The sequence below is a fragment of the Panulirus ornatus genome, chromosome 7 (genome assembly GCF_036320965.1).
Source record: "Panulirus ornatus isolate Po-2019 chromosome 7, ASM3632096v1, whole genome shotgun sequence".
NCBI lineage: Eukaryota > Metazoa > Arthropoda > Malacostraca > Decapoda > Palinuridae > Panulirus > Panulirus ornatus.
This window is the reverse complement of record NC_092230.1, coordinates 43,628,735-43,653,590: the sequence shown is the minus strand read 5'-3', so window position 1 is coordinate 43,653,590 and position 24,856 is coordinate 43,628,735. Positions and strand designations below refer to the sequence as shown.

Here is a 24,856-nt window from a genome sequence, read left to right as displayed (position 1 = left end):
GGTCATGCACTATACACTACGTCATGCACTACACACACTGGGTCATGCACTACACACTGTGTCATGCAGTACACACTAGGTCATGCACTATACACTAGGTCATGCACTACACACACTGGGTCATGCACTATACACTGGGTCATGCAGTACACACTAGGTCATGCACTATACACTAGGTCATGCACTACACACACTGAGTCATGCACTACACACTGTGTCATGCAGTACACACTAGGTCATGCACTATACACTAGGTCATGCACTACACACACTGGGTCATGCACTATACACTGGGTCATGCAGTACACACTAGGTCATGCACTATACACTAGGTCATGCACTACACACACACTGGGTCATGCACTATACACTGGGTCATGCACTATACACTGGGTCATGCACTACACACACTGGGTCATGCACTACACACACTGGGTCATGCACTACACACTGGGTCATACACCACACACACTGGGTCATGCACTACACACACACTGGGTCATGCAGTACACACACACTGGGTCATGCAGTACATACATAGCAATGAAGAACAAGTGGTGTGAGTTACGTGTTGCGTTCATGCGTCATCTATATATATATATATATATATATATATATATATATATATATATATATATATATATATATATATATATATATATACCCTCTACCTAGCTACCAACGAGAGAGAGAGAGAGAGAGAGAGAGAGAGAGAGAGAGAGAGAGAGAGAGAGAGAGAGAGAGAGAGAGAGAGGCCTGTCACGGACCCGGGTGTACACTACACAGACTCGGGCCACGTATTCTCGGACCCTCCCTCGTTATCAGTGGGGGAAATACCGGACCTCCGGAGGTCTGTTGACTCGGACCTGTTTGTTCCTCTGTTGCCTCCACCCGTTGCATGGTGGGCCACTCTGCTCCTGAGTGCATGGTGGGCCACTCTGCTCCTGAGTGCATGGTGGGCTACTCAGCTCCTGAGTGCATGGTGGGCCACTCTGCTCCTGAGTGCAGGGTGGGCCACTCAGCTCCTAAGTGCATGGCGGGCCACTCAGCTCCTGAGTGCATGGTAGGCCACTCAGCTCCTGAGTGCCTGGTGGGCCACTCTGCTCCTGAGTGCATGGTGGGCCACTCTGCTCCTGAGTGCATGGTGGGCCACTCTGCTCCTGAGTGCATGGTGGGCCACTCTGCTCCTGAGTGCATGGTGGGCCACTCTGCTCCTGAGTGCATGGTGGGCCACTCTGCTCCTGAGTGCATGGTAGGCCACTCTGCTCCTGAGTGCATGGTGGGCCACTCTGCTCCTGAGTGCATGGTGGGCCACTCTGCTCCTGAGTGCATGGTGGGCCACTCTGCTCCTGAGTGCATGGTGGGCCACTCTGCTCCTGAGTGCATGGTAGGCCACTCTGCTCCTGAGTGCATGGCGGGCCACTCAGCTCCTGAGTGCATGGCGGGCCACTCTGCTCCTGAGTGCATGGTGGGCCACTTAGCTCCTGAGTGCATGGTGGGCCACTCTGCTCCTGAGTGCATGGTGGGCCACTCTGCTCCTGAGTGCATGGCGGGCCACTCTGCTCCTGAGTGCATGGTGGGCCACTCTGCTCCTGAATGCATGGTGGGCCACTTAGCTCCTGAGTGCATGGTGGGCCACTCTGCTCCTAAGTGCATGGTGGGCCACTCTGCTCCTGAGTGCATGGTGGGCCACTTAGCTCCTGAGTGCATGGTGGGCCACTCTGCTCCTGAGTGCATGGTGGGCCACTCTGCTCCTGAGTGCATGGTGGGCCACTCACCCCCTGAGTGCATGGTGGACCATTCAGCTCCTGAGTGCATAGTGGGCCACTCAGTTCCTGAGTGCATATGCGGTGGGCCACTTAGGTCCTGAGTGCATGGCGGGCCAGTCAGCTCCTGAGTGCATGGTGGGCCACTCAGGTCCTGAGTGCATGGCGGGCCACTCAGCTCCTGAGTGCATGGTGGACCATTCAGCTCCTGAGTGCATAGTGGGCCACTCAGTTCCTGAGTGCATATGCGGTGGGCCACTCAGCTCCTGAGTGCATGGTGGACCATTCAGCTCCTGAGTGCATGGTGGACCACTCAGCTCGTGAGTGCATGGTGGGCCACTCAGCTTGTGAGTACATGGTGGGCCATTCAGCTCGTGAGTGCATGGTGTGCCACTCAGCTCGTGAGTGCATAATGAGTCACTCAGCTCCTGAGTGCATGGTGGGCCACTCAGCTCGTGAGTGCATAATGAGTCACTCAGCTCCTGAGTGCATGGTGGGCCACTCAGGTCGTGAGGACATCCCAACACTCAGAAGCTCGGGATTCGAAGGAGTGGAGAGAGAGAGAGAGAGAGAGAGAGAGAGAGAGAGAGAGAGAGAGAGAGAGAGAGAGAGAGAGAGAGAGAGAGAGAGAGGGGGGGGAGGAGGTTGAGAGGGGGGGGGACAAATGAACCAATGAGAGGGGACCCCCTGACGACACGAGGGGAAGGCATTCGCCTGGCAGGGGGCCCAGTGCTTGAGGGGAAGGGGGGAGGGGTGAGGGGAGAGAGGGGGGAGGTTGACGTGCGGTGCCCAGCGTACCACACCCACGCCAACACCGTGGCTAGGTGTTGGCGTGGACCTAGCCACATACTGTGGCTAGGTCCATCCCCTCACCCCTAGCACATACTGTGGCTAGGTCCATCCCCTCACCCCTAGCACATACTGTGGCTAGGTCCATCCCCTCACCCCTAGCACATACTGTGGCTAGGTCCATCCCCTCACCCCTAGCACATACTGTGGCTAGGTCCATCCCCTCACCCTAGCTTCTGTGGGTAGGTCCATCCCCTCACCCTAGCTTCTGTGGGTAGGTCCATCCCCTCACCCTAGCTTCTGTGGGTAGGTCCATCCCCTCACCCTAGCACATACTGTGGCTAGGTCCATCCCCTAACCCTAGCACATACCGTGGCTAGGTCCATCCCCTCACCCCTAGCACATACTGTGGCTAGGTCCATCCCTTCACCCTAGCACATACTGTGGCTAGGTTCATCCCCTCACCCTAGCACATACTGTGGCTAGGTCCATCCCCTCACCCTAGCTTCTGTGGGTAGGTCCATCCCCTCACCCTAGCTTCTGTGGGTAGGTTCATCCCCTCACCCTAGCACATACTGTGGCTAAGTCCATCCCCTCACCCTAGCACATATTGTGGCTAGGTCCATCCCCTAACCCTAGCACATACCGTGGCTAGGTCCATCCCCTCACCCTAGCACATACCGTGGCTAGGTACATCCCCTCATCCTAGCTATTGTGGCTAGGTCCATCCCCTCACCCTAGCATATACCGTGGCTAGGTCCATCCCCTCACCCTAGCACATACTGTGGCTAGGTACATCCCCTCACCCTAGCACATACTGTGGCTAGGTACATCCCCTCACCCTAGCTACTGTGGCTAGGTACATCCCCTCACTCCAGCTACTGTGGCTAGGTACATCCCCTCACCCCAGCTACTATGGCTAGGTACATCCCCTCACCCGTTACTGTGGCTAGGTACATCCCCTCACCCTAGCTACTGTGGCTAGGTACATCCCCTCACCCCAGCTACTGTGGATAGGTACATCCCCTCACTCCAGCTACTGTGGCTAGGTACAACCCCTCATCCCAGCTACTGTAGCTAGGCACATCCCCTCATCCCAGCTACTGTGGCTAGGTACATTCCCTCACCCCAGCTACTGTGGCTAGGTACAACCCCTCACCCCAGCTACTGTAGCTAGGTACATCCCCTCATCCCAGCTACTGTGGCTAGGTACATCCCCTCAGCCCAGCTACTGCAGCTAGGTACATCCCCTCATCCCAGCTACTGTAGCTAGGTACATCCCCTCACTCCAGCTACTGTGGCTAGGTACATCCCTTCACCCCAGCTACTGTAGCTAGGTACATCCCCTCACCCGTTACTGTAGCTAGGTACATCCCCTCACCCTATCTACTGTAGCTAGGCACATCCCCTCATCCCAGCTACTGCAGCTAGGCACATCCCCTCATCCCATCTACTGTGACTAGGTACATCCCTTCACCCCAGCTACTGTAGCTAGGTACATCCCCTCACCCCAGTTACTGTAGCTAGGTACATCCCCTCACCCTATCTACTGTAGCTAGGCACATCCCCTCATCCCAGCTACTGTAGCTAGGTACATCCCCTCATCCCAGCTACTGTGACTAGGTACATCCCCTCACCCCAGCTACTGTAGCTAGGTGCATCCCCTCATCCCAGCTACTGTGACTAGGTACATCCCCTCATCCCAGCTACTGTAGCTAGGTACATCCCCTCATTCTAGCTATCACAACAGACGAAACCATTTTAACGATACACCACACACATGGCAGCTGGCACCATCACTATAGCCATCTGACAGGTGGTTTTAAGCCCTTCCCTCCCCCCTCCCTCCTTGCCCCCCAGCTGGTACCACCTGCCAAGTGGTCTAGACAGGTGGCTGGGCCACCGCGTACCACACAGGCCCGTGAAGCCTTTGAACCAGGGAGGGTTATGAAGCCATTACCCGTTGGATATCTCGAACCACTTAACCCGGGGTTCGAAGCACGTACCATTGTCCCACAAAGCCCGTCGTTTACGGTAAGATGAAGCGATGAATCCATTCCCCAGCGAAGCATCGAATCGCTCTTTTCCCTTCCAGCGAAGCATCGAATCGCTCTTTTCCCTTCCAGCGAAGCATCGAATCGCTCTTTTCCCTTCCAGCGAAGCATCGAATCGCTCTTTCCCTTCCAGCGGAGCTTCGAATCATCTCTTTTCCAGCGAAGGCCTCGATTCACTTTTCCGGGCGAAGCTTCGAATCACTCATCGGGACGATAATCCAGCCATGGGTTCGTCACAGGGAGGGCGACCTCCCGCCTAAGAGGCCTTAGAGACACTGTCCAGCCAAGTCTCGGATGTGCTGAGATTCGAATTCCCCCTGCGCTCCGAAAATGGCTTCGAATGAGAAGCTCACGCATTCCAAGGCGGGTTTCTGAGGTGACTGGGGGTATATATAAATAAAAAACTTATGTCCTCAAGTGTGTATTTATATTCATAAATGTTTATTATCCACACTATATATATGGTGAGCTGAGTAGGGGGGTGTGATGGAGGGGGTGGGTTTGTTTCAGTATCTCACGAAATCGAAACACGACTCACATCCAAGCCAGCCAGCGTCGTCCCAGCGCACCGTCAAGTCTTCGGTCTTCTCACAGTCAGCGAACAGCCAGCCTGGCGCACCGTCAAGTCTTCGGTCTTCTCAAAGAAGACACACACACACAAACACACACACACACACATATATATATATATATATATATATATATATATATATATATATATATATATATATATATATATATATATATAACCCAATGCAAGTTGAAGATGGTGTAATGAGAGCCTGGAGTAAGGTCGGCCATCTAGCGGAAGCCGTATTAACGTCACTTCAAGAAACACCACCATCACCAGAAACCCCTGAGATGACCGTGTGGTAACCCGGTGTGACACACACACACACACACACACACACACACACACACCGACTGATCTACACACACATCCTCAACCAACACCCACATGAATGAGATGCAGTTACGTGCATATGAGGCATTTATAACAGAACTACTAAGTCATTCCATTTATGTCATAGCAATATGACATAATCATTTTACAAAATTGATTAGTTTATGAACGCTCGTTGTTTGTTTTGGACAATTATATATTTACCAAATGGCGTCCTAGCTATGTCTCTTCGATGTATATCAACTAACTTATATTTCTCTCTTGTGTCTCCCTTGATGATGTGATTATTACACGAAAGTGCACTTGAGAACTTATCGTGTTCCATTTTCCCCGTGGACTCATAGGAATATCTTAACGTGCAAAATTGTGATCCTTATATATATATATATATATATATATATATATATATATATATATATATATATATATATATATATATATATATATATATATATATAAACAGCCATATTCGTGCAAAGTATGCAGACATGCACAATCTATTATTATGGGTCATGAGACCGAACCCCATGTGTGTACGACTGACGATGGCGACCCAGCGCTCATGTTTCTTGGCAAACACTCTTGCTGGCGGATGAGATTATGAGAGTCTTAGAAATATGTCATTAGACATAGAAACCTCTCTCTCTCTCTCTCTCTCTCTCTATCTATCTATCTATCTATCTATCTATCTATCTATCTATCTATCAATCTGAGAGTGAAGAGGGACTTAGAAGTCTCATTGAAAGCGAAAACGAGAAAGCACTGAAACCATTTTAAGAAGCGAGACCAGATCTAGATAGCGTTCAAACCCGTCTTGGTGCTTTGTGTGAGTCCAGAGTAAACAAACGTTGTTTGACATTTCTCAACAGACAAAGACCAAAAAAAAAAAAAGGGGGAGGAGGGGGAATGTGAGGAGGAGGAGGAGGAGGAAGAGAAGGAGTTGGTACGTCACATGCGTGGAAAAAACCTCGAAGAAAAAAAAATAAATTAAAAGAAAAAAACTACTGAAGACATGGGGGCTCGAAGACATTGGGGTGGGGGAGGAGGGGAGCTGATGCAACACTAGGCTAAGGTCGCATCACACTTGAGAGCTTCGGGAACTTCACTAAGGGAGAGAGAGAGAGAGAGAGAGAGAGAGAGAGAGAGAGAGAGAGAGTGTGTCCCACAGATAATATTCCCCTTCCCCGGGTCAACCAACACGGTGAAGGTCAGAAATGGGTGATGACATAATGGGTTTCTTCTCCTCTCTCTCTCTCTCTCTCTCTCTCTCTCTCTCTCTCTCTCTCTCTCTCTCTCTCTCTCTCTCTCTCTCAGATACACCTGATCATCCCAAGTGCACTTTCGTGTAATAATCACATCATCAGGGGAGACACAAGAGAGAAATATAACAGTCAGCTGATAATACATCGAAGAGACGAAGCTAGGACGCCAATTGGTAAACAATGTGATTGACATGAAAATGCACTTGGAAACTTATCGTGTTTCATTTTCCCGTGGACTCATAGGAATATATATATATATATATATGAGTGTGTCAAGCTGGACGTTAACGGCCTTAATGACCCTGGCAATTGATAGATAGGCTTCAAGCCCAAGTACCTAACTACCCAACCACTTGTTAACCTCCATGAATTTGAATTTTCCGCTATCGCCAGTCGCGCAGAATCACCGTGTTATACCGTACGCTATTTTACAAAAATACTACATAAGATAATGAACACTACAATGAATAAGATACTGTAGATACTAAGATTAATAGAATATTAAAATTCAAAAGAAACTTACCGATTCGATATCGACACATCTGTCAATCTGATGATTAATGCTTGTTTTAGGGGTTGAGGGGTTTGGCTTAGGAACCTCAGCGTCTTGGCATAACCTTAATTCAGACAGGGTTAAATTAAGGTCTATGTTAAGGTCAATGTTGAGCAAACAATTCATGAAAGTTACAAGTGCATACTCAAGGACAATGTGATATTGTTAAAAGATGTATTCATTATATCTTGCCTGGTTTATTTTATATCTATTTATTTATTTTCTATTTACAGTCATCCCCTGTTTACAGGCAACCCCAGAGCAACAAGAGTAGTTTCTTGTACCACGGTCGTCAGTTCGTACTCAGGAGGGAACGACTCCGCTCTAGTGGGTAGCGTTCACCCAGCAGCATCGGTTAATTTTAAACTTGATCAGCTTTATTCTCAAGGGCAAGGGGAGACCATCCATGATATCCTCAAGACGAAAGGGATCAAGAGAAATGGATTCCCATGCACACTCTCAAGAGCACAGGGATCCCTACCAACAATATTATCAAGAGTAAACAAAGGTACCCCCACCTACAATATTCTCAAGAGTATAGGGACCCCACCCACAATATTCTCAAGAGTACGAGGACCCCATCCACAATAATCTCAAGAGTATAAGGACCCACCTTTAATATTCTCAAGAGTACAGGGATTCCCATCCACAATGATCTCGAGTATAGGGACCCTACCTACAATATTCTCAAGAGTACAGGGACCCCATCCACAATGATCTCAAGAGTATAGGGATCCCACCAACAATATTTTCAAGAGCACAGGGGCCCATCCACAATAATCTCAAGTGTATAGGAACCCCACCCACAATATTCTCAAGAGTACAGGGACCCCATCCACAATAATCTCAAGAGTACAGGGACTCCACACACAATACTCTCAAGGGTACAGAGACCACCATCCACAATAATCTCAAGAGTATAAGAACCCCGCCCATAATATTCTCAAGAGTACAGGGACCCCGTCCACAATATTCTCAAGAGTATAAGGACCTCACCTACAATAATTCCAAGAGTATAAGGACCTCGCCCACAATATTCTTAAGATTAAATGGACCCCATCCACATTATTCTCAACAGTAAAGGACCCCCCCCCCTATCTAAAATATTCTCAAGTGTAAAGGGACCCCATCCACAATATTATCAATAGAACAGGGACCCCACCATCCACGATACGATGAGATGCCTGAGGTTCTTGTTGAGAGGTGCAAGTGACACGTGGCCGCCATTAGCAAAAGTGGAAGTGGGTGACATCATGTTTATAGGATGAGTATCCTCTCCCTGGCCAAAGCGCGCATCTTGGCTGGGGGAGGGGGTGACTGGGGGCAATGGACTCCCACCCCTTTTAAGGTATACAGTAAAGAATAAACCTAATAATAATGATGTATATATTTCTTATAACTATTCTATGCCTTTTGGTCCTCAAAAAGAAACTACAATAAATACGTATATATATATATATATATATATATATATATATATATATATATATATATATATATATATATATATATTCCTATGAGTCCACGGGGAAAATGAAACACGAAAAGTTCCCAAGTGCACTTTCGTGCAATAATCACATCATCAGGGGATGTGCTGACCAAAAATGATATTTTCCATCTGCAGAAAGAAGCATACCAATTTGTTTTCATCGAAGAAAAGGCCTTTGATTAGATCAGTTGTTTTTATGTTACCGAATATCATAGATTTTTCTCTCTAAAAAAAAAAGAAATGATCGCCGATCTTACAATGAACTACTTACTTTCAAAGTGCATTCAATTTAACGATAATATGACCAATAACTGTGATTTAACTCAGTCCCCATAACTAAATAAAAAACATTATTCAATACAAAACGTGTTGTTACGTACCACTTTTGTTTTGAGTTTCTCAATATCATCTCAATAGAAAAAAAAAAATTATTCGCTCCCTCGAATGCGCCTAAGACTCCACATTCAATATTGCCTATGCCATAATCGCTCTAGTCTACGTTACAGTTGCGAATAATTCCATCGTTAATTCTTGATAATAGATTTCAAGAAGTTAAATCGTGTACAGGATATACATAATGTACCTAAGGTATATATATATATATATAATGAAGGGAGAGAGAGCGGCAGCCTAGCCAAAACTTCCCTGCTCGATCCGAAGGAAAGATGGCGGCGCGTCAGGGGTTCGGGCTAATAATATTTTAAGTCTTGCCAGTACGTTCTCACACCTCAGTGGCGTAGCTGGAGAGGGTGTGGTTGTGGGGGGGCGGCCAGCCAGCCAACCTGAGGGCTTCGCTAAAAATACATAGAGCGAAGCTTTGTCGCCACGAAGGTAATTCTTCCTCCCCCAAGTGAATTAAATTTTTTGTTTGTGCTTCATTTCGAGTGTGATTTATTTTGTTTCTTCATCGCAGTATTTTGATTTTTTTTGCTTTATTTTGCTTTTATCCTAATTCATTGTAAAGTGTTGCCATAGATTATATTTTTTATTGAATATGGTGAATTTTTTTGCCATAAATTACTTTGTTGTTGAATGTGGTGAATTTTATTTCTAGATTTACATATTTTTGTCAAATGTGAAGGCCGTAGAAAATAAATCTGTTCTTAATTAACTGATCTTTAGAGTTAATGTACAATGTCCTAATCAGCAAAGTTTCATTACAGATGATTAATTAACGAGTTATCTCTCATGAAAATGCCGGAATATCCTCATATGTGTCGTATGAGCGCGATCCCGAGGCACACACAAACAGACAGCGTTCAAGTATTTGTTCAAAATTCTCATTTTTTAAAATAATGTAAGAGACTGTGATGAAATGACGCCAAACATTGCGTCAGGAAATTTCATGCTTGGTGCCAAATCCGTTTTCTTCAGTTTAAGTTGCAAAAGACACTTTTCTTTCTTTGGTTGGGTAGTTAATTGTATATCTAAGAGTGACTGCTATTATTACGTCATGCCACTTGAGTTGTCCTGGAATTTGATCAACTGGCTCATTCCGGGCTGGCAGAATGATTTTAAAACCACATTTACTCAATCAATACAGAATAATTTTACTTGAATCCCTTTTTTATTATTTACTTTAACTGTAATTTGAAGTTAATAGACTCGGCTTCAGTTCTCCCTTCCCCCCACCCCATTTCCTCCCACTGAACCTATGCCATGTATATATATACACTCTCCTGACGCAGGGGTGTTCCTAGTACTCTCGAAGCTCCAGGTGGACAAGACCTTTGGCCCAGTTGGCATACCTCCTGGAGTCATACGGCCACTGCGCCAACTCTTGCCCGCCTAACTCACCTCTAAAATACACCCCGACTTTCCCTTCCTCTTCGAAACACGCCTTGGGGCAGCCCAATCCCTTTCAGTTTAGCAAGACCTAACTAACCCCACCAGCTATCGGGCCATTGCTCTCTCATTTCCTACCGTCTCCCAAAGTCCTTGAAACCCTTCGATGATTCTCACCTTCTCAAACTCTATATAAATTTCTCCCTCTCACCTTCTCAAAACACGACATTCCCATCTTTCTTCTAATCACCAGTACGACATTGTACTGGTGTCTTCCTCTCCTGTGACTCACTTTTGGTCCATCTCTCTTGGGAGACTGATAACGGAGTGTGGTATAAGTTCTTTTGATATCTGTATTACCTTCCTTTACTTTCTATGCTCCTCTCTGTTCCGTGTGGCATAGCTACCAACAATGGTGTTGCTCATGGTTGCACAATATCCTGTACTCTTTTTTTTTCCTCGTCTCTCTCCATATATGTTTCCTCTTCCACTTCTAACCCTGTTCTTTTCTACGCTAATGATCCACTTCACACACTTTTAATCACCTACCCCTCGCCTCCTCCTTCCACTACCTATCTTCTTCCAATCAGAAACCAAGAGGCATCTCAGAATGGATTAGCAACAATAAACTGATTCCATTGAGACAAAAATGGCATATTTTCTTTCCTCTATATATATAATGTGAGAGTCACTATTCTCTCTATGGTCACCTTCAGGCAACACCACAATTCAAACCTGTAATCAAACATGTTGTGTCGATGATGGAGGGCGTTCTGTCAGTGCTTATGGAGTAGTAATACTGCTGCTCATATATATATATATATATATATATATATATATATATATATATATATATATATATATATATATATATATATATATATATTCTTTTTTTTTTCTTTTTGCCGCTGTCTCCCGCGTTTGCGAGGTAGCGCAAGGAAACAGACGAAAGAAATGGCCCAACCCACCCCCATACACATGTATATACATACGTCCACACACGCAAATATACATACCTACACAGCTTTCCATGGTTTACCCCAGACGCTTCACATGCCTTGATTCAATCCACTGACAGCACGTCAACCCCGGTATACCACATCGATCCAATTCACTCTATTCCTTGCCCGCCTTTCACCCTCCTGCATGTTCAGGCCCCGATCACACAAAATCTTTTTCACTCCATCTTTCCACCTCCAATTTGGTCTCCCTCTTCTCCTTGCTCCCTCCACCTCCGACACATATATCCTCTTGGTCAATCTTTCCTCACTCATCCTCTCCATGTGCCCAAACCACTTCAAAACACCCTCTTCTGCTATATATCTTTTCTCTCTTTCATACTATTCGCCATTTCCCGCATTAGCGAGGTAGCGTTGAGAACAGAGGACTGGGCCTTTGAGGGAATATCCTCACCTGGCCCCCTTCTCCGTTCTCTCTTGGAAAACTAAAAAAAAATAAAAGCGAGAGGGGAGGATTTCCAGCCCCCCGCTCCCTCCCCTTTTAGTCGCCTTCTACGACACGCAGGGAATACGTGGGAAGTATTCTTTCTCCTCTATCCCCAGGGATATATATATATATATATATATATATATATATATATATATATATATATATATATATATATATATTGCAAACAACACAGTTCTCTAACCTCCCAGCAACTCAATTTAAATACAAAATAAGAATCATTTCTTAAATATCGAATTTAAGGTAAACATCGGCTGTTAGAGATGGTTTAGTGAATTTGTTTTTTACAGATTCAATTTAATTTACAGAAGTATTTCAACCACATTTACACTGATTTTCACAGCCCTCCCCACTACCGATTTATTTACTGAAGGTTAAGTACAATATTGTCCAATATATCAACACCTGCAGGTTTGATCCTCAATATAATAAAAGTACATTAGGTAAAATAAGTGCCATTGCACTGTTCAAAACACTTAAAACACTTCAGTGAACAATGTCACTGAACACCTTCCACTTTATGTACAGTGATATGAACGGCTAGTCTACAAAACACGTCATTATATCTACAGTGAATCTGAAGTTGTTACAGTACCTGTACTACAGTGAAGCTGTGTTCTACAGTGAATCTGTGTACTACAGTGAATCTAATTACTACAGTGATCTGTGTTCTGTGTACTACAGTGATCTGTGTAAGTGTATCTGTATACTACAGTATCTGTGTATTACAGTGAATCTATGTACTACAGTGAATCTGTGTATTACAGTGATCTGTGTATTACAGTGAATCTATGTATTACAGTGATTCTGTGTACTACAGTGATCTGTGTAATACAGTGTATCTGTATACTACAGTATCTGTGTACTACAGTGAATCTATGTACTACAGTGAAGCTGTGTATTACAGTGAATCTATGTACTACAGTGAAGCTGTGTACTACAGTGAACCCGCAGTATTACTTAAAGAAGCACAAATGGCTGATAGATGAGGTACAGGCATAGGTTTTAGAGATCTTCAATTTGCAACCACTTTGTTAAGAAAGAAGAGTGAGGGGTGACCTGATCATCACACACCATTGAAGTTTTGAAGTCTGATTATATAGACAGTGAACAGTTCTTCAGTGAACAGTGCTTCGAAAAATGTCGGGGTAGAATAACCAAAGGTTACGCCATGGAAAATATATTGAAGCTTCGTCATGGAAAATAATTTTAAGCAAATTGTGACAAAATATATTAAAAAAAGTCAACATTTTAGTATGATTATCATGCGATTTAAAAAGTCAATATTCTAGTATGATTATCCTCCGATGGGAACATGATGTAGTTGATATAGGAAAAGGAAGATAGTTTATAGAAGTTAGAATTGCATTGTTAAAGATGGCTTACGAGATGTGTTGGGGGGGTCCTCCCCCCACGAGTGTAGAATTACTTTCCCCGTAATTATAAAGGTAATTATAAAGGTAATTATATTACATTTCTAAACAAGTCATAGTTAGCGTTACTTTACCTGCAGTGACTAGCCAGGGAAACACTGAATTTCACTGTACTACAGTGAAGCTGTGTTTTACAGTGAATCTGTGTACTACAGTGAATCTGTGTATTACAGTGTCTGTGTATTACAGTGAATCGTGTATTACAGTGATTCTGTGTACTACAGTGATTCTGTGTACTAGTGATGTGTCATACAGTATATCTGTATACTACAGTATCTGTGTATTACAGTGAATAGTTAGCGTTACTTTACCTGCAGTGACTAGCCAGGGAAACACTGAATTTCACCGTACTTATAAATACACTTAAGTAATTGGTTACTTTCTCTGTGCCGCTATATACGTTTGTGGATCTGTTGACATAAAGAAAGAAAAGGGGGTGTGTGGGGGGGGGATTTTTCAACCAGTAACTCCTGAAAAACATCTGTTCTCTGATAAGCCTATAGATAAGATTAAAAAAAAGGGTAAAAGTATCTTTAAAAAAATCAGCTTAGTCCTAAGCCTATAAATATGATGAAAAAAAGGAGATATAAAAGTCTCTTGAAAATCAGCCTAGCTGAAATGCTACTTGGCGACACATTGCTCCATTTTACCGCAACTTCCAAAGAAAGGAATGTCGATTATTTTAACACCATGAGTTAATCAGTGAAAGAAAGAAAATAAAATAATGGTGTGGAGGTATTTCAAGTGTTGAGGTAAAGCCTTCAACCCAGGAGAGGAGGAGGAACTACCTGACAATGTCCAAAATACTGAGCGAGCAGGTAAGGGTGTTCGAGGGCCAGGCAGGCAGACGGTCGGCCATCTTGCCTCGACCAATTCAAGTTCTGGGAAAATTTTTTGAGACTGAGAATGTACAAAGACCAGCTCGTCCTTGTGAAGATTGCTACAAAATTAGCTTTTACGTCAGAAACTCACATCTAATGAACACTAATGTTAATCTTATAATTCCTTACAGAGATATAGGATTAATTCAATAAGGACACGAACTCACACTTTTAAAATTATCTTATAACACTCTTAAATAAAAAAAAACATGGCTATATTTTTTTCATATTTTATAAGTCCTCTTTTCGTATATTCTTATAGAAATTGATGTGAATCTTATTCACTGTAACAAATTATATACGAAAAATTGAGAAATGTCGGCATGTAAACAAATACCTCAAAACAGGATTTTGCGTTTCATAAAAATGCTTACCAACATGTCTTCAATGTCGTTGGGAATGGTTACGAAAATAAGAAAAATTAAACTCTCAAGATATCTCTCTTGATTATTTTTATTGTGGCCTCACATTACACAAAATATCTCTTTACTGGAAGCTGTAGAGTCCCGTGGTTTGAGAATTTTATATGAAATGGTTCCTTTTGGTGTGTCATGAGCGGTGACGACATGGTTCAATTTCCCCTTTCCATGCAATCTATGACCAAATGATTATTTTTTTCAAACTTCTACTCAATCTTCAAGCCTTGGAGAACAAAGGAAGAACAAGAACATAATCACAAAATGGTTATAGCTCAATCTCCAAGCCTTAGAGAACAAAGGAATTTGAAGAACATAATCACAAAATGGTTATAGCTCAATCTTCAAGCCTTAGAGAACAAAGGAATTTGAAGAACATAATCACAAAATGGTCATAGTTCAATCTCCAAGCCTTAGAGAACAAAGGAACTTGAAGAACATAATCACAAAATGGTTATAGCTCAATCTTCAAGCCTTAGAGAACAAAGGAATTTGAAGAACATAATCACAAAATGGTCATAGTTCAATCTTCAGGCCTTAGAGAACAAAGGAACTTGAAGAACATAATCACAAAATGGTTATAGCTCATTCTCCAAGCCTTAGAGAACAAAGGAAGAACAAGAACATAATCACAAAATGGTTATAGCTTCTATTCTTTTTACATGAATTACATCAATACTTCTCATGTCGTCAGCTCACATGACTGGGAAGAAAACAACACATTTACATTTACTGAGAGATGTAAACAAGTTCTTACATTGCCATTATTATCATTATTATTATTACCTCAGAGAGAATTCTCAGGTTGGGACAAGGCTTTATTATTATAACTACTACTTAACCAGAACCACTTTTCGCTCGAGTTCACACAACACAATCACCAACAGAAGTTGTATTATTATACAAAAAAAAAATTTTTTTTTTGCCCTCAGAATATTGCATAGAAACCAAGGCAGTAACACGATCTACATAATTATCAACACAGTCAGTGCTCTGTGGAGTCACACACATACATGGTCTGAAATATACATCAACAAACATGTCTTTTAATTTAGAGCAATGGCACAACAGACTGGTGTTCAAGTGCAGCTAAATGGTTGGTTGAACAGGGAAGCCAATTCAAAATGGCGCATGACCCACATAGCCCAAGCGGAAAGAAATACAAAGGGTATAGGGGGAAATTTAGACAACAGGTAGTTACGTACTAATTTATACAGACAAGTTTAGCACAATAATACTAGACTGGGGTTGAGGGAGAAGGAGGGAAGGGGGAGCACACTGGTTTGAGCCTAGTGAAGGTCTACCCCGCCCATCGACGTTCCAATAATATTACACTAGGCTTTCCCGATCGGCAACTTTTAAGTGCATCTAAAAAATTAGACAATGATGCGTCAACTTATAGTTAGCAAGGCCATTATGCTTAGCGCTATTTACAGCTGAGATGAACGTCCATTTCTTGATGGTATTTTATGTATAGCCCCCCCCCCCCCCCCCCCCCCCCCCCCCCCCGTGTCTTCATTGTGACCCCTAAATGAAAAACCAAAACTATCATGACGTAGGCGTGTGAATAGGTCTCCTCTTACCAGAACGGACACTTAAAACTCCTATTTTCTTTCATTTCTACATTAAATCAGTATTCCCTAAATTTCATAAGAGGCAGGGGTAACTCCAATGTATCATTTGCAAAGATTTTACCCATGCCAGGATATACCGTCATTGTGTAAAAAAGAAAAACAAAATGAAATCCTTCGAATCTTTCCAAAATATGAGGTTGCTGAGAAGTCTTGTAGAATATAAAATATTAATATACCTCGCTTCGTATCCATTATTTTTTAATCTTCAAAGGACGAGCAGCATTATTGAACCATGGCAGCATCTTAAGCATGATAGCCTTCTAAGCAAAGTGGATATTTATAATGAATTCACAGGTAAACAGAAAAAATATATATATCATCCATTCAACTTTACCCCCCAAAGCTAACATATCCAAAACAATAACATTAAGCCTAGTTTAAGTATGCTTTTATAATAATGCCCTCTTAGTGGCTCACCAACACCACTGTCTGTACTAGGAAAATAACATTGGTATATAACCTCGTTGTTTTCATTATAACTTAGAATATTTATAGCATCAAGAATATTCATAGCATCAAGAATATTCATAGCATCACAAAAACGGTTATCCCACCTTCTCTACCACCCACACCCCCTGGAAAAAAAAAATAATAATAATGCTTCAAAGTAAAAATGACTTTCGTATGCTAAAAAACTAAATCTATTCCATCTACTTCTGATTCCATTATGTCAAAAGTCATCATACTCTTTGCTACATTATCGCTCAAACCTCGGAAATTATTTCCAGGGCGTGTCAGTATCGTAAATTGGAATCCATATAGATTTTTTGGGGGGGAAGGTTGGGCTTATTGGCTATCTACATCAAGGTGTTATATAACCAGATACATCAACATACACGTACAAAATAAAGCAAAACTGAGGTTTGATATGTTATACATGACCCAAAGAGTGTTGCCAGCCGCATGATGTGTGTCTCTGCCTTTGGGACAATGTCGACCCCGAGGCAGGAGTGGTTAACTCATTCTCTCTGGCCAGGTTTTAAGAATTAGTATCACAATACGAAAAATCGAACTGAAAGGACCTCCCAAAAATACTGGTTAATGCACTGTACAATGCATATATGTACAGCGTTACAAATATGCGTTATAAGCAGTATGAAAAATATGTACTTGAACACACTGGCAATGTCTGGGACTACGAGTACAGTCTTCTCCAAATGGCGCGATGTGCTGCTGGACATCATCAAACTATTGCACGAGTAAAACACTAACAAACACCTGACTTGTTAAGAATATCTAGTGACCTTACGACACACTGCACAGACTAACACACACACACACACACACACACACACACACATAGGTATATATATGGTCAAGTCCAACAGGTTTGGCGTGTGCGTTTGTGTGTACACCTATGGCCACGTACAGAGAATGGCTGAGGGAATATCAGTGTTTATAGACAAAAAAATATAGTATGGAATGTTGTGTAAACATGGGAAAGCTTACTTATTTTAAATCCTTATTTGCAACCGAGGATAATATATATATATATTTCACGACAAATAGATGAAAAAAAAAATGGATATTTTCGTAGGAAATATTTCGCTACATGACCCGTCTTTAGTGAAACCTAAGATGATTATAACAATATTAGAGAATATTATCTTACTCTTTCTTAACTTGACTGACTGAAGCGAAAACAGTCACATCAACGGTTAAGGGAATGACTGAACTGAGGTCACGAATGAACAATAGAACCTGATAAGTTCTTAACGTAAGACCGATATAAACTTCGCTTTTTTGTTATACTGAAATAGTGACGTGCGGAACCAACGTCAAATGAGCGTCTTACGATAAACATTTTTCTTAGCCTAGTATTGTTATTCATTTGGTCCATCTATATGTATAAATTATCTTGGCCCAGCAGACTGGTGCATTCACTAATCAAAAATCTGTATTAGTGTAAATATTCTCAACAGAAAACAAAATAATTATGTTAAACAATGTTTATCTTCTGACACCCACCCGCACACCACTATATAAGTATATATATATATATTAACATAAAGTTGAAAGTGATTCAATATCACCAGCCTTTACCTAAAGTCTCTTTAGACTGTGATATTACTTGGTGTTCAAAGCTGACCCGTTGCACATTACGTAAGAAGAAAATACTGGAATGGCTTGGATCGGGGAAGCCAAGAAATTCCGCCATATTGATCTGCTGGAAGCGAAGCGGAAGATGGCTGGCTCGCTCCCCAGGACTCACGTCTACCACATATATCTGTCTTCATCTCTGGGCCGCTACGGTGGTGAATTAATGATTAATTACTACAACATCTGCTGTGTTGAAAGGGCAGGATATATGTGGTATTGATACATATACATGTCAATAGTTCATATAGATTTTATCTTAATGTTTATATGCTTGGAGAGAGGTACAGAGAATTGTTCATATCTTCCACTGATTTCTGTAGCCTAAGGCCGCCCCTTCCTGTAGCAGGATAGTGTAGACTCCTTTGGAATGAGTTCTTTGATGATACAAGCCTCGCCAATGGTGGCTTTTCACTTCTAACTTCGAGTGGGCAAAGTCCTGACACGTGGTATATATATATATATATATATATATATATATATATATATATATATATATATATATATATATATGTGTGTGTGTGTGTGTGTGTGTGTGTGTAAATATTTGCCAAGTCTCTCGCTTGACAGCCTATTCCCGAATGCCATTATTGACTCATGAGACTCGAACTCACTCTGATACGTCTATAGTGTTTAAAAAAATAACCTAAAATTTTGGAATGTAAATTCTCTAAAGAAGTAATCTGTGACATCAAATAGAAGTACTTTCTATAGAATTACAAAAAAGAAAATAGAGCTATTGGAAGTCTTTACATTTTTTAAAGATAACGTTTTGAGGCAACAATAATGATTTTACTTTTTTTAGTCTTAACCAGGGAAGACCAGAAGGGACAGTGATTACAGGAGGAACAGCTGTGACACACACACACACACACACTCACTTTAACATCACAATGACCACATTCCACGTAACACCGATAGGGGCAACAGCCAAGGAACAATCTATATGGAACAGCTCGTAACAAACCAATATACCAACACTGAGAACCACACTCAAATTGTGTGTGTGTAGTAGTAGTAGTAATTTCATAATATCCAAAAAAGAAATTAGTACTAGTTTCACCGGGTACAGAATCATTTTTAAACCTAATTTCACCGGGTACAGAACCATTTCTTTTTTTCTTTTAAGGTTCAACAGACGAAAATGTATTGTGTTGGTTCAACAGACGCCGAGAGTGGACTATCCCTAAAAGGAAGTTCATGGAAAACAACTTTTCATCTAACATCGGAAGTGGTACAGTGTCGGGAGATTTGAACAGACCAAGACCTTCATGGAATGAGGTCAATTCTCTTATAACAACCTTCATGGAATGAGGTCAGTTCATTGATAACAATCATTTGAACAAACACCGAAAAAAAACCAGTCAGTATCAAAGAGACAATTGGAATGAACTTTTCGAGACCAGAATAGCCGTTTCGAACGACACCGGAATGAACCAGTCTCAGGAGGCACCAGGATGGACCAGTTACAAGACACGGGAATGGACCACTTACAAGACACTAGAATGGACCACTTTAGATACCATGGAATGGACCAGTGTCAAGACACCAGAACGGACCAGTTTCACAACACACGAGAATGGATTAGTCTCAAGAGACATCAGTCTGGACCAATTTCGAGACACCTGAGTGGATCAGCTTCAAGGGACACTGGAATGAACCCGTTTCTAAAAACAATAACATTTTCGGTGGGAAATAGAAATGGCTTGACCTACACGTAAACAAATGACCATGTAATAATTTCTTGTGACCGGAATGGTCCAGAGATACGAGTGGAAATTAGTTTTAGGACACATTATTTCTAAAATGAGATGGATAGATTTATCTAGCGTTCAGCGTCATATTCGATGCGTAACCGCTCTCAAGGAGAAAGGGGGAGTCGACACAGTCAACCGGTCTATTATTGGTTCTAAACCATCTTAACTACGACTAACTCTCTTATTATTCATAATCATTTGGCCTACTCCCATTTGCAACATCTTTTTAACGATCTTCAGCGCGGATAATAGTTGGGTGACGTCGCCATAACTTAAATGCTCGTCACAGCCTTGCGATTGGGTGTCCGTGACTATGCTTTTGAAAAGCAGCCAATCAACGGCCTACAATGGCATGACGTATTTCAGGAGTTGCCGATTCATGGATTTATGATTCCATTTTCCCAAACCAAAACAAATAAAAAAGTGATTAGAAAAAAATATTGATTCATGTAATACAGGACACAGTTATACGTTCAAGATGAACAATTATTCTAATGATAATTCTAACTGTTAGTACACAGAACAAAATAAACCTGACATAGTTTCTCTTGCCAATAGTTCAAAAACAGACAGGACCCCCAACCGCGAGAGATGTGGGTAAAAAAAAATATATTTATTAACCTCTGGCCACCATCCATCTGTATTTGGAGCCATTAATCATCATGTCTTAAGGTGAACTCTAATGTTCATATAGTGACATATTGCCATATATATATATATATATATATATATATATATATATATATATATATATATATATATATATATATATATATATATATATATATATATATATATATTACGCTCCTTAATGCCTATACAGAATTACCATTCTGGGAGGATAAAGCAATTATGAGGGGTTAGCATTACTGATAAATAAAGGATAAATGAATACACGAGTCAACAGTGTGGCGTAGGTCGAACCACGTGGCTATGGCACGTGCCTGGAACCACCCTTACCCTCCCATGGGTAAATGCTGCCAAATGTCTGAAAATGTCTTTTCCTACGTCATTCTAGTGTTTCCTGCGTTGTTAGAGGAACGTAAATAGCCCACCTGACAAACAAGTTGTTGTTGTATATATATATATATATATATATATATATATATATATATATATATATATATATATATATATACATATATGTATATATATATATATATATATATATATATATATATATATATATATATATATATATATATATATATATATATATTTGGAAAGGATCACAATTTTGCGCGTGATCAAGATATTCCTATGAGTCCACGGGGGAAAATGAAACACGAAAAGTTCCCAAGTGCACTTTCGTGTAATAACCACATCATCAGGGGAGACACAAGAGAGGAATATAACAGTCAGTTGATATACATCGAAGAGACGAAGCTAGGACGCCATTTGTTTACCAAATGGTGCACGAAAGTGCACTTGGGAACTTTTCGTGTTTCATTTTCCCCTTGGACTCATAGGAATATATATATATATATATATATATATATATATATATATATATATATATATATATATATATATATATAAATTCTCCTACTGTACCCCGAAGCCAAGCCTAAAGGCAGTATTTCCACCTCGTAAAGTGTGCGTGACACCTTTCCCGCGTTAGTGAGGTAGCGCCAGGAACAAACGAAGAAATGGGTTCATTCGATCGCATTCCACTGTCGCGTATTAATTAGGCACCGGAACCAGTGAAGTAGCTTAACCTCCCAATTGCTTCAAATCTGCTCTCTCTCTCTCTCTCTCTCTCTCTCTCTCTCTCTCTCTCTCTCTCTATATATATATATATATATATATATATATATATATATATATATATATCGTACCTTCCTGATTTTGGCTATATTTTGGCTATATCCACAGATGGTGAACTCTGTAATATCTATGATAGCGTTTATAGATCACATTCTAAAGAACCATCTGTGAACAAAATAGTATTAACCTGTTATGAGAAATGTTAAAAAAAAATCTAATATTAACGTAGTCTTCCGCAACAATAGTACGGTTAGGAGAAAGTCTTATGAATTCTGTGACCTTTCAGACGGGATGTGTGTACAATATCCCCTGTACAGGGTGTAATCAGCAGTTTTCCATTTGTCAGACTAGTAAGAGTCTTAATATCAGAGTTAAATAACATGGAAGATAATGTTAGGTCAAGACATTAATGTAACAGTTGTCCACCTCAAAGATTTTGGTTGTTAAATTGTTAAATTGACTGTAGCAATGTGATTAAGGTTATCCCATAAAATAACTTGATAATGGACACAAATATTGTTGAATCGCGAGCTATCAAACATAGTATCAGAGAATTATCAGAATAAATCAAATTATTGGTTTTATATATAAATTAGATAACGATATTAATGATTATACGAAAGCGCTCGACACTTGGTGTTTGATAGGGGGAATATGGCATGGTTGCATTAATACGTGAGAGCCAGAGCGAATGACGCCATAGTCCTTCTTACGTTCCAAGCGCTACCTGGCTACCGCGGGATATGGCGAAGAAGCACAAAAAAGAATAAAATGGAAGGTTTTTTTTTTCTTTTTTTTCTTTGACTGTCCCTGTGTTAAGTTAAGTAACCGTGCCTGGAAAATAACGTTGCTCCGGATGTGTGTGGCAAGCGTGGGAAGGGAACACAGATAAACACACACACCAGTTGCCTAGTGCTGCCATCTATGCTCACTGCCTTCCCCTGCTACTTGCGCGGTGCGTTGAATTGGCATTATTTTTTTCTTTTAAAGAATCCTCAATCTTTCACTACGGAATTGGAATATAGTTATTGTATAAGACATATCTTTGGCCTCTGGCATATTGTGTATGTGTGTATATGTGTGTGTGTGTGTGTATGTGTGTGTGTGTGTGTGCAATAACAATTATGCAAGTATATATGTACGTGGAAATATTATATTTACATACATATACACAGACCCAACACTTTGGTTCACAGCATCGCTACCTTGTCACAAACCTTACCTAAGTACGACCCTCCCCCCCTCTTAAACCACCCCCTTCAGCTAAGGGCACTATACTCCCCCTTAGCCAAGGGCACTATAGCCCCCTTAGCCAAGGGCACGCACTATACCCCCCTTAGCCAAGGGCACTATACCCCCCCTTAGCCAAGGGCACGCACTATACCCCCCTTAGCCAAGGGCACGCACTATACGCCCCTTAGCCAAGGGCACTATTATACCCCCTTAGCCAAGGGCACGCACTATACCCCCTTAGCCAAGGGCACGCACTATACCCCCCTTAGCCAAGGGCACTATACTCCCCCTTAGCCAAGGGCACGCACTATACTCCCCCTTAGCCAAGGGCACGCACTATACGCCCCTTAGCCAAGGGCACGCACTATACTCCCCCTCAGCCAAGGGCACTATACTCCCCCCTTAGCCAAGGGCACGCACTATCTCCCCCTTAGCCAAGGGCACGCACTATACCCCCCCAGCCAAGGGCACTATTATACCCTCTCAGCCAAGGGCACTATTATACCCCCTTAGCCAAGGGCACTACACTCCCCCCTCAGCCAAGGGCACTACACTCCCTCAGCCAAGGGCACTACACTCCCTCAGCCAAGGGCACTACACCCCCTCAGCAGCTGCGCTACACAGGCCCAGTAGGAGGGAGGGGGTAACAATACTACCTTCTCTTGGAGGTATAACCAAACGACACACCCCCCTAATATTCACCCCCTTCGCCCCACGCCCCTACGCCCCTACGCCCCTACGCCCCGCCGCGCCCCATACAGCCAGGGGGGGGGGGTAACACTGTGGTACCTCCTTCTGCAGGAGGGCTCGCTGGCGGGGGAAGGAAGGGAAGGGAAGGGAGTGAGTTAGGAAGGGGGAGTGGAAGGGCGTGGAGGGTGAGGAGGAGGAGGCGCGCGCCCTTTAGTACGCCCCTGGGGAGAGCATCTCCGGCCCGGCGTCCTCCACCTGGCGCTCGCCCTGGGCCAGGTCGCCCCGCCGCCAGCCCCTGAACTTGAAGAAGGCGTCCACGGCGTACGCGATCATGGCCGCGAACCCGAAGAAGGCGGCGACGGCGTTGAAGCCGTCCATGGCGCCCCAGGCGGCGCTGCCCGCCGACGCCGTCAGGTAGAAGAAGGTCCAGAGTGCGCAGTAGCCGAACTCCTGCAGGAGGGAGGGCGCACACACAACGGTGGTTAGACTCACGGCGCGTGTACTGCGCTCACGACACGTGCACTGCGTTCATGCCACGTGCACTGCGCTCACGACACGTGCATTGAGACTCACAACACGTGCACTGCGCTCACGACACGTGCACTGCGTTCATGCCACGTGCACTCCGTTCATGCCACGTGCACTGCGCTCACATGTGCACTGCGTTCACGCCACGTGCACTGCGCTCACAACACGTGCACTCCGCTCACATCTACACTGCTGTTCCACTGTATACTCACATGTACACCCCCGCTCCACTGTATACTCACATGTACACCCCCGCTCCACTGTATACTCACATGTACACCCCCGCTCCACTGTATACTCACATGTACACCCCCGCTCCACTGTTTACTCACATGTACACCCCCGCTCCAC

General features: G+C 42.8%; 2 protein-coding genes across 2 annotated transcripts in view; both read right to left on the bottom strand.

Annotated features, from left to right (window-relative positions):
* LOC139749577 (uncharacterized) overlaps nt 1-4,866 on the bottom strand; it is a 37,615-nt gene extending 32,749 nt beyond the window's left edge. Inside the window, exon 1 of the mRNA XM_071663644.1 lies at nt 4,562-4,866. The gene's annotated coding sequence lies outside the window, so the exon portion shown is untranslated. The remainder of the gene's footprint in view (nt 1-4,561) is intronic.
* Nucleotides 4,867-14,820: 9,954 nt separating this feature from the next.
* LOC139749576 (CKLF-like MARVEL transmembrane domain-containing protein 4) overlaps nt 14,821-24,856 on the bottom strand; it is an 11,265-nt gene continuing 1,229 nt past the window's right edge. The window contains exon 2 of the mRNA XM_071663640.1: nt 14,821-24,427. Coding sequence (XP_071519741.1) covers nt 24,188-24,427 — 240 coding nt within the window. The 3' untranslated portion in view covers nt 14,821-24,187. The remainder of the gene's footprint in view (nt 24,428-24,856) is intronic.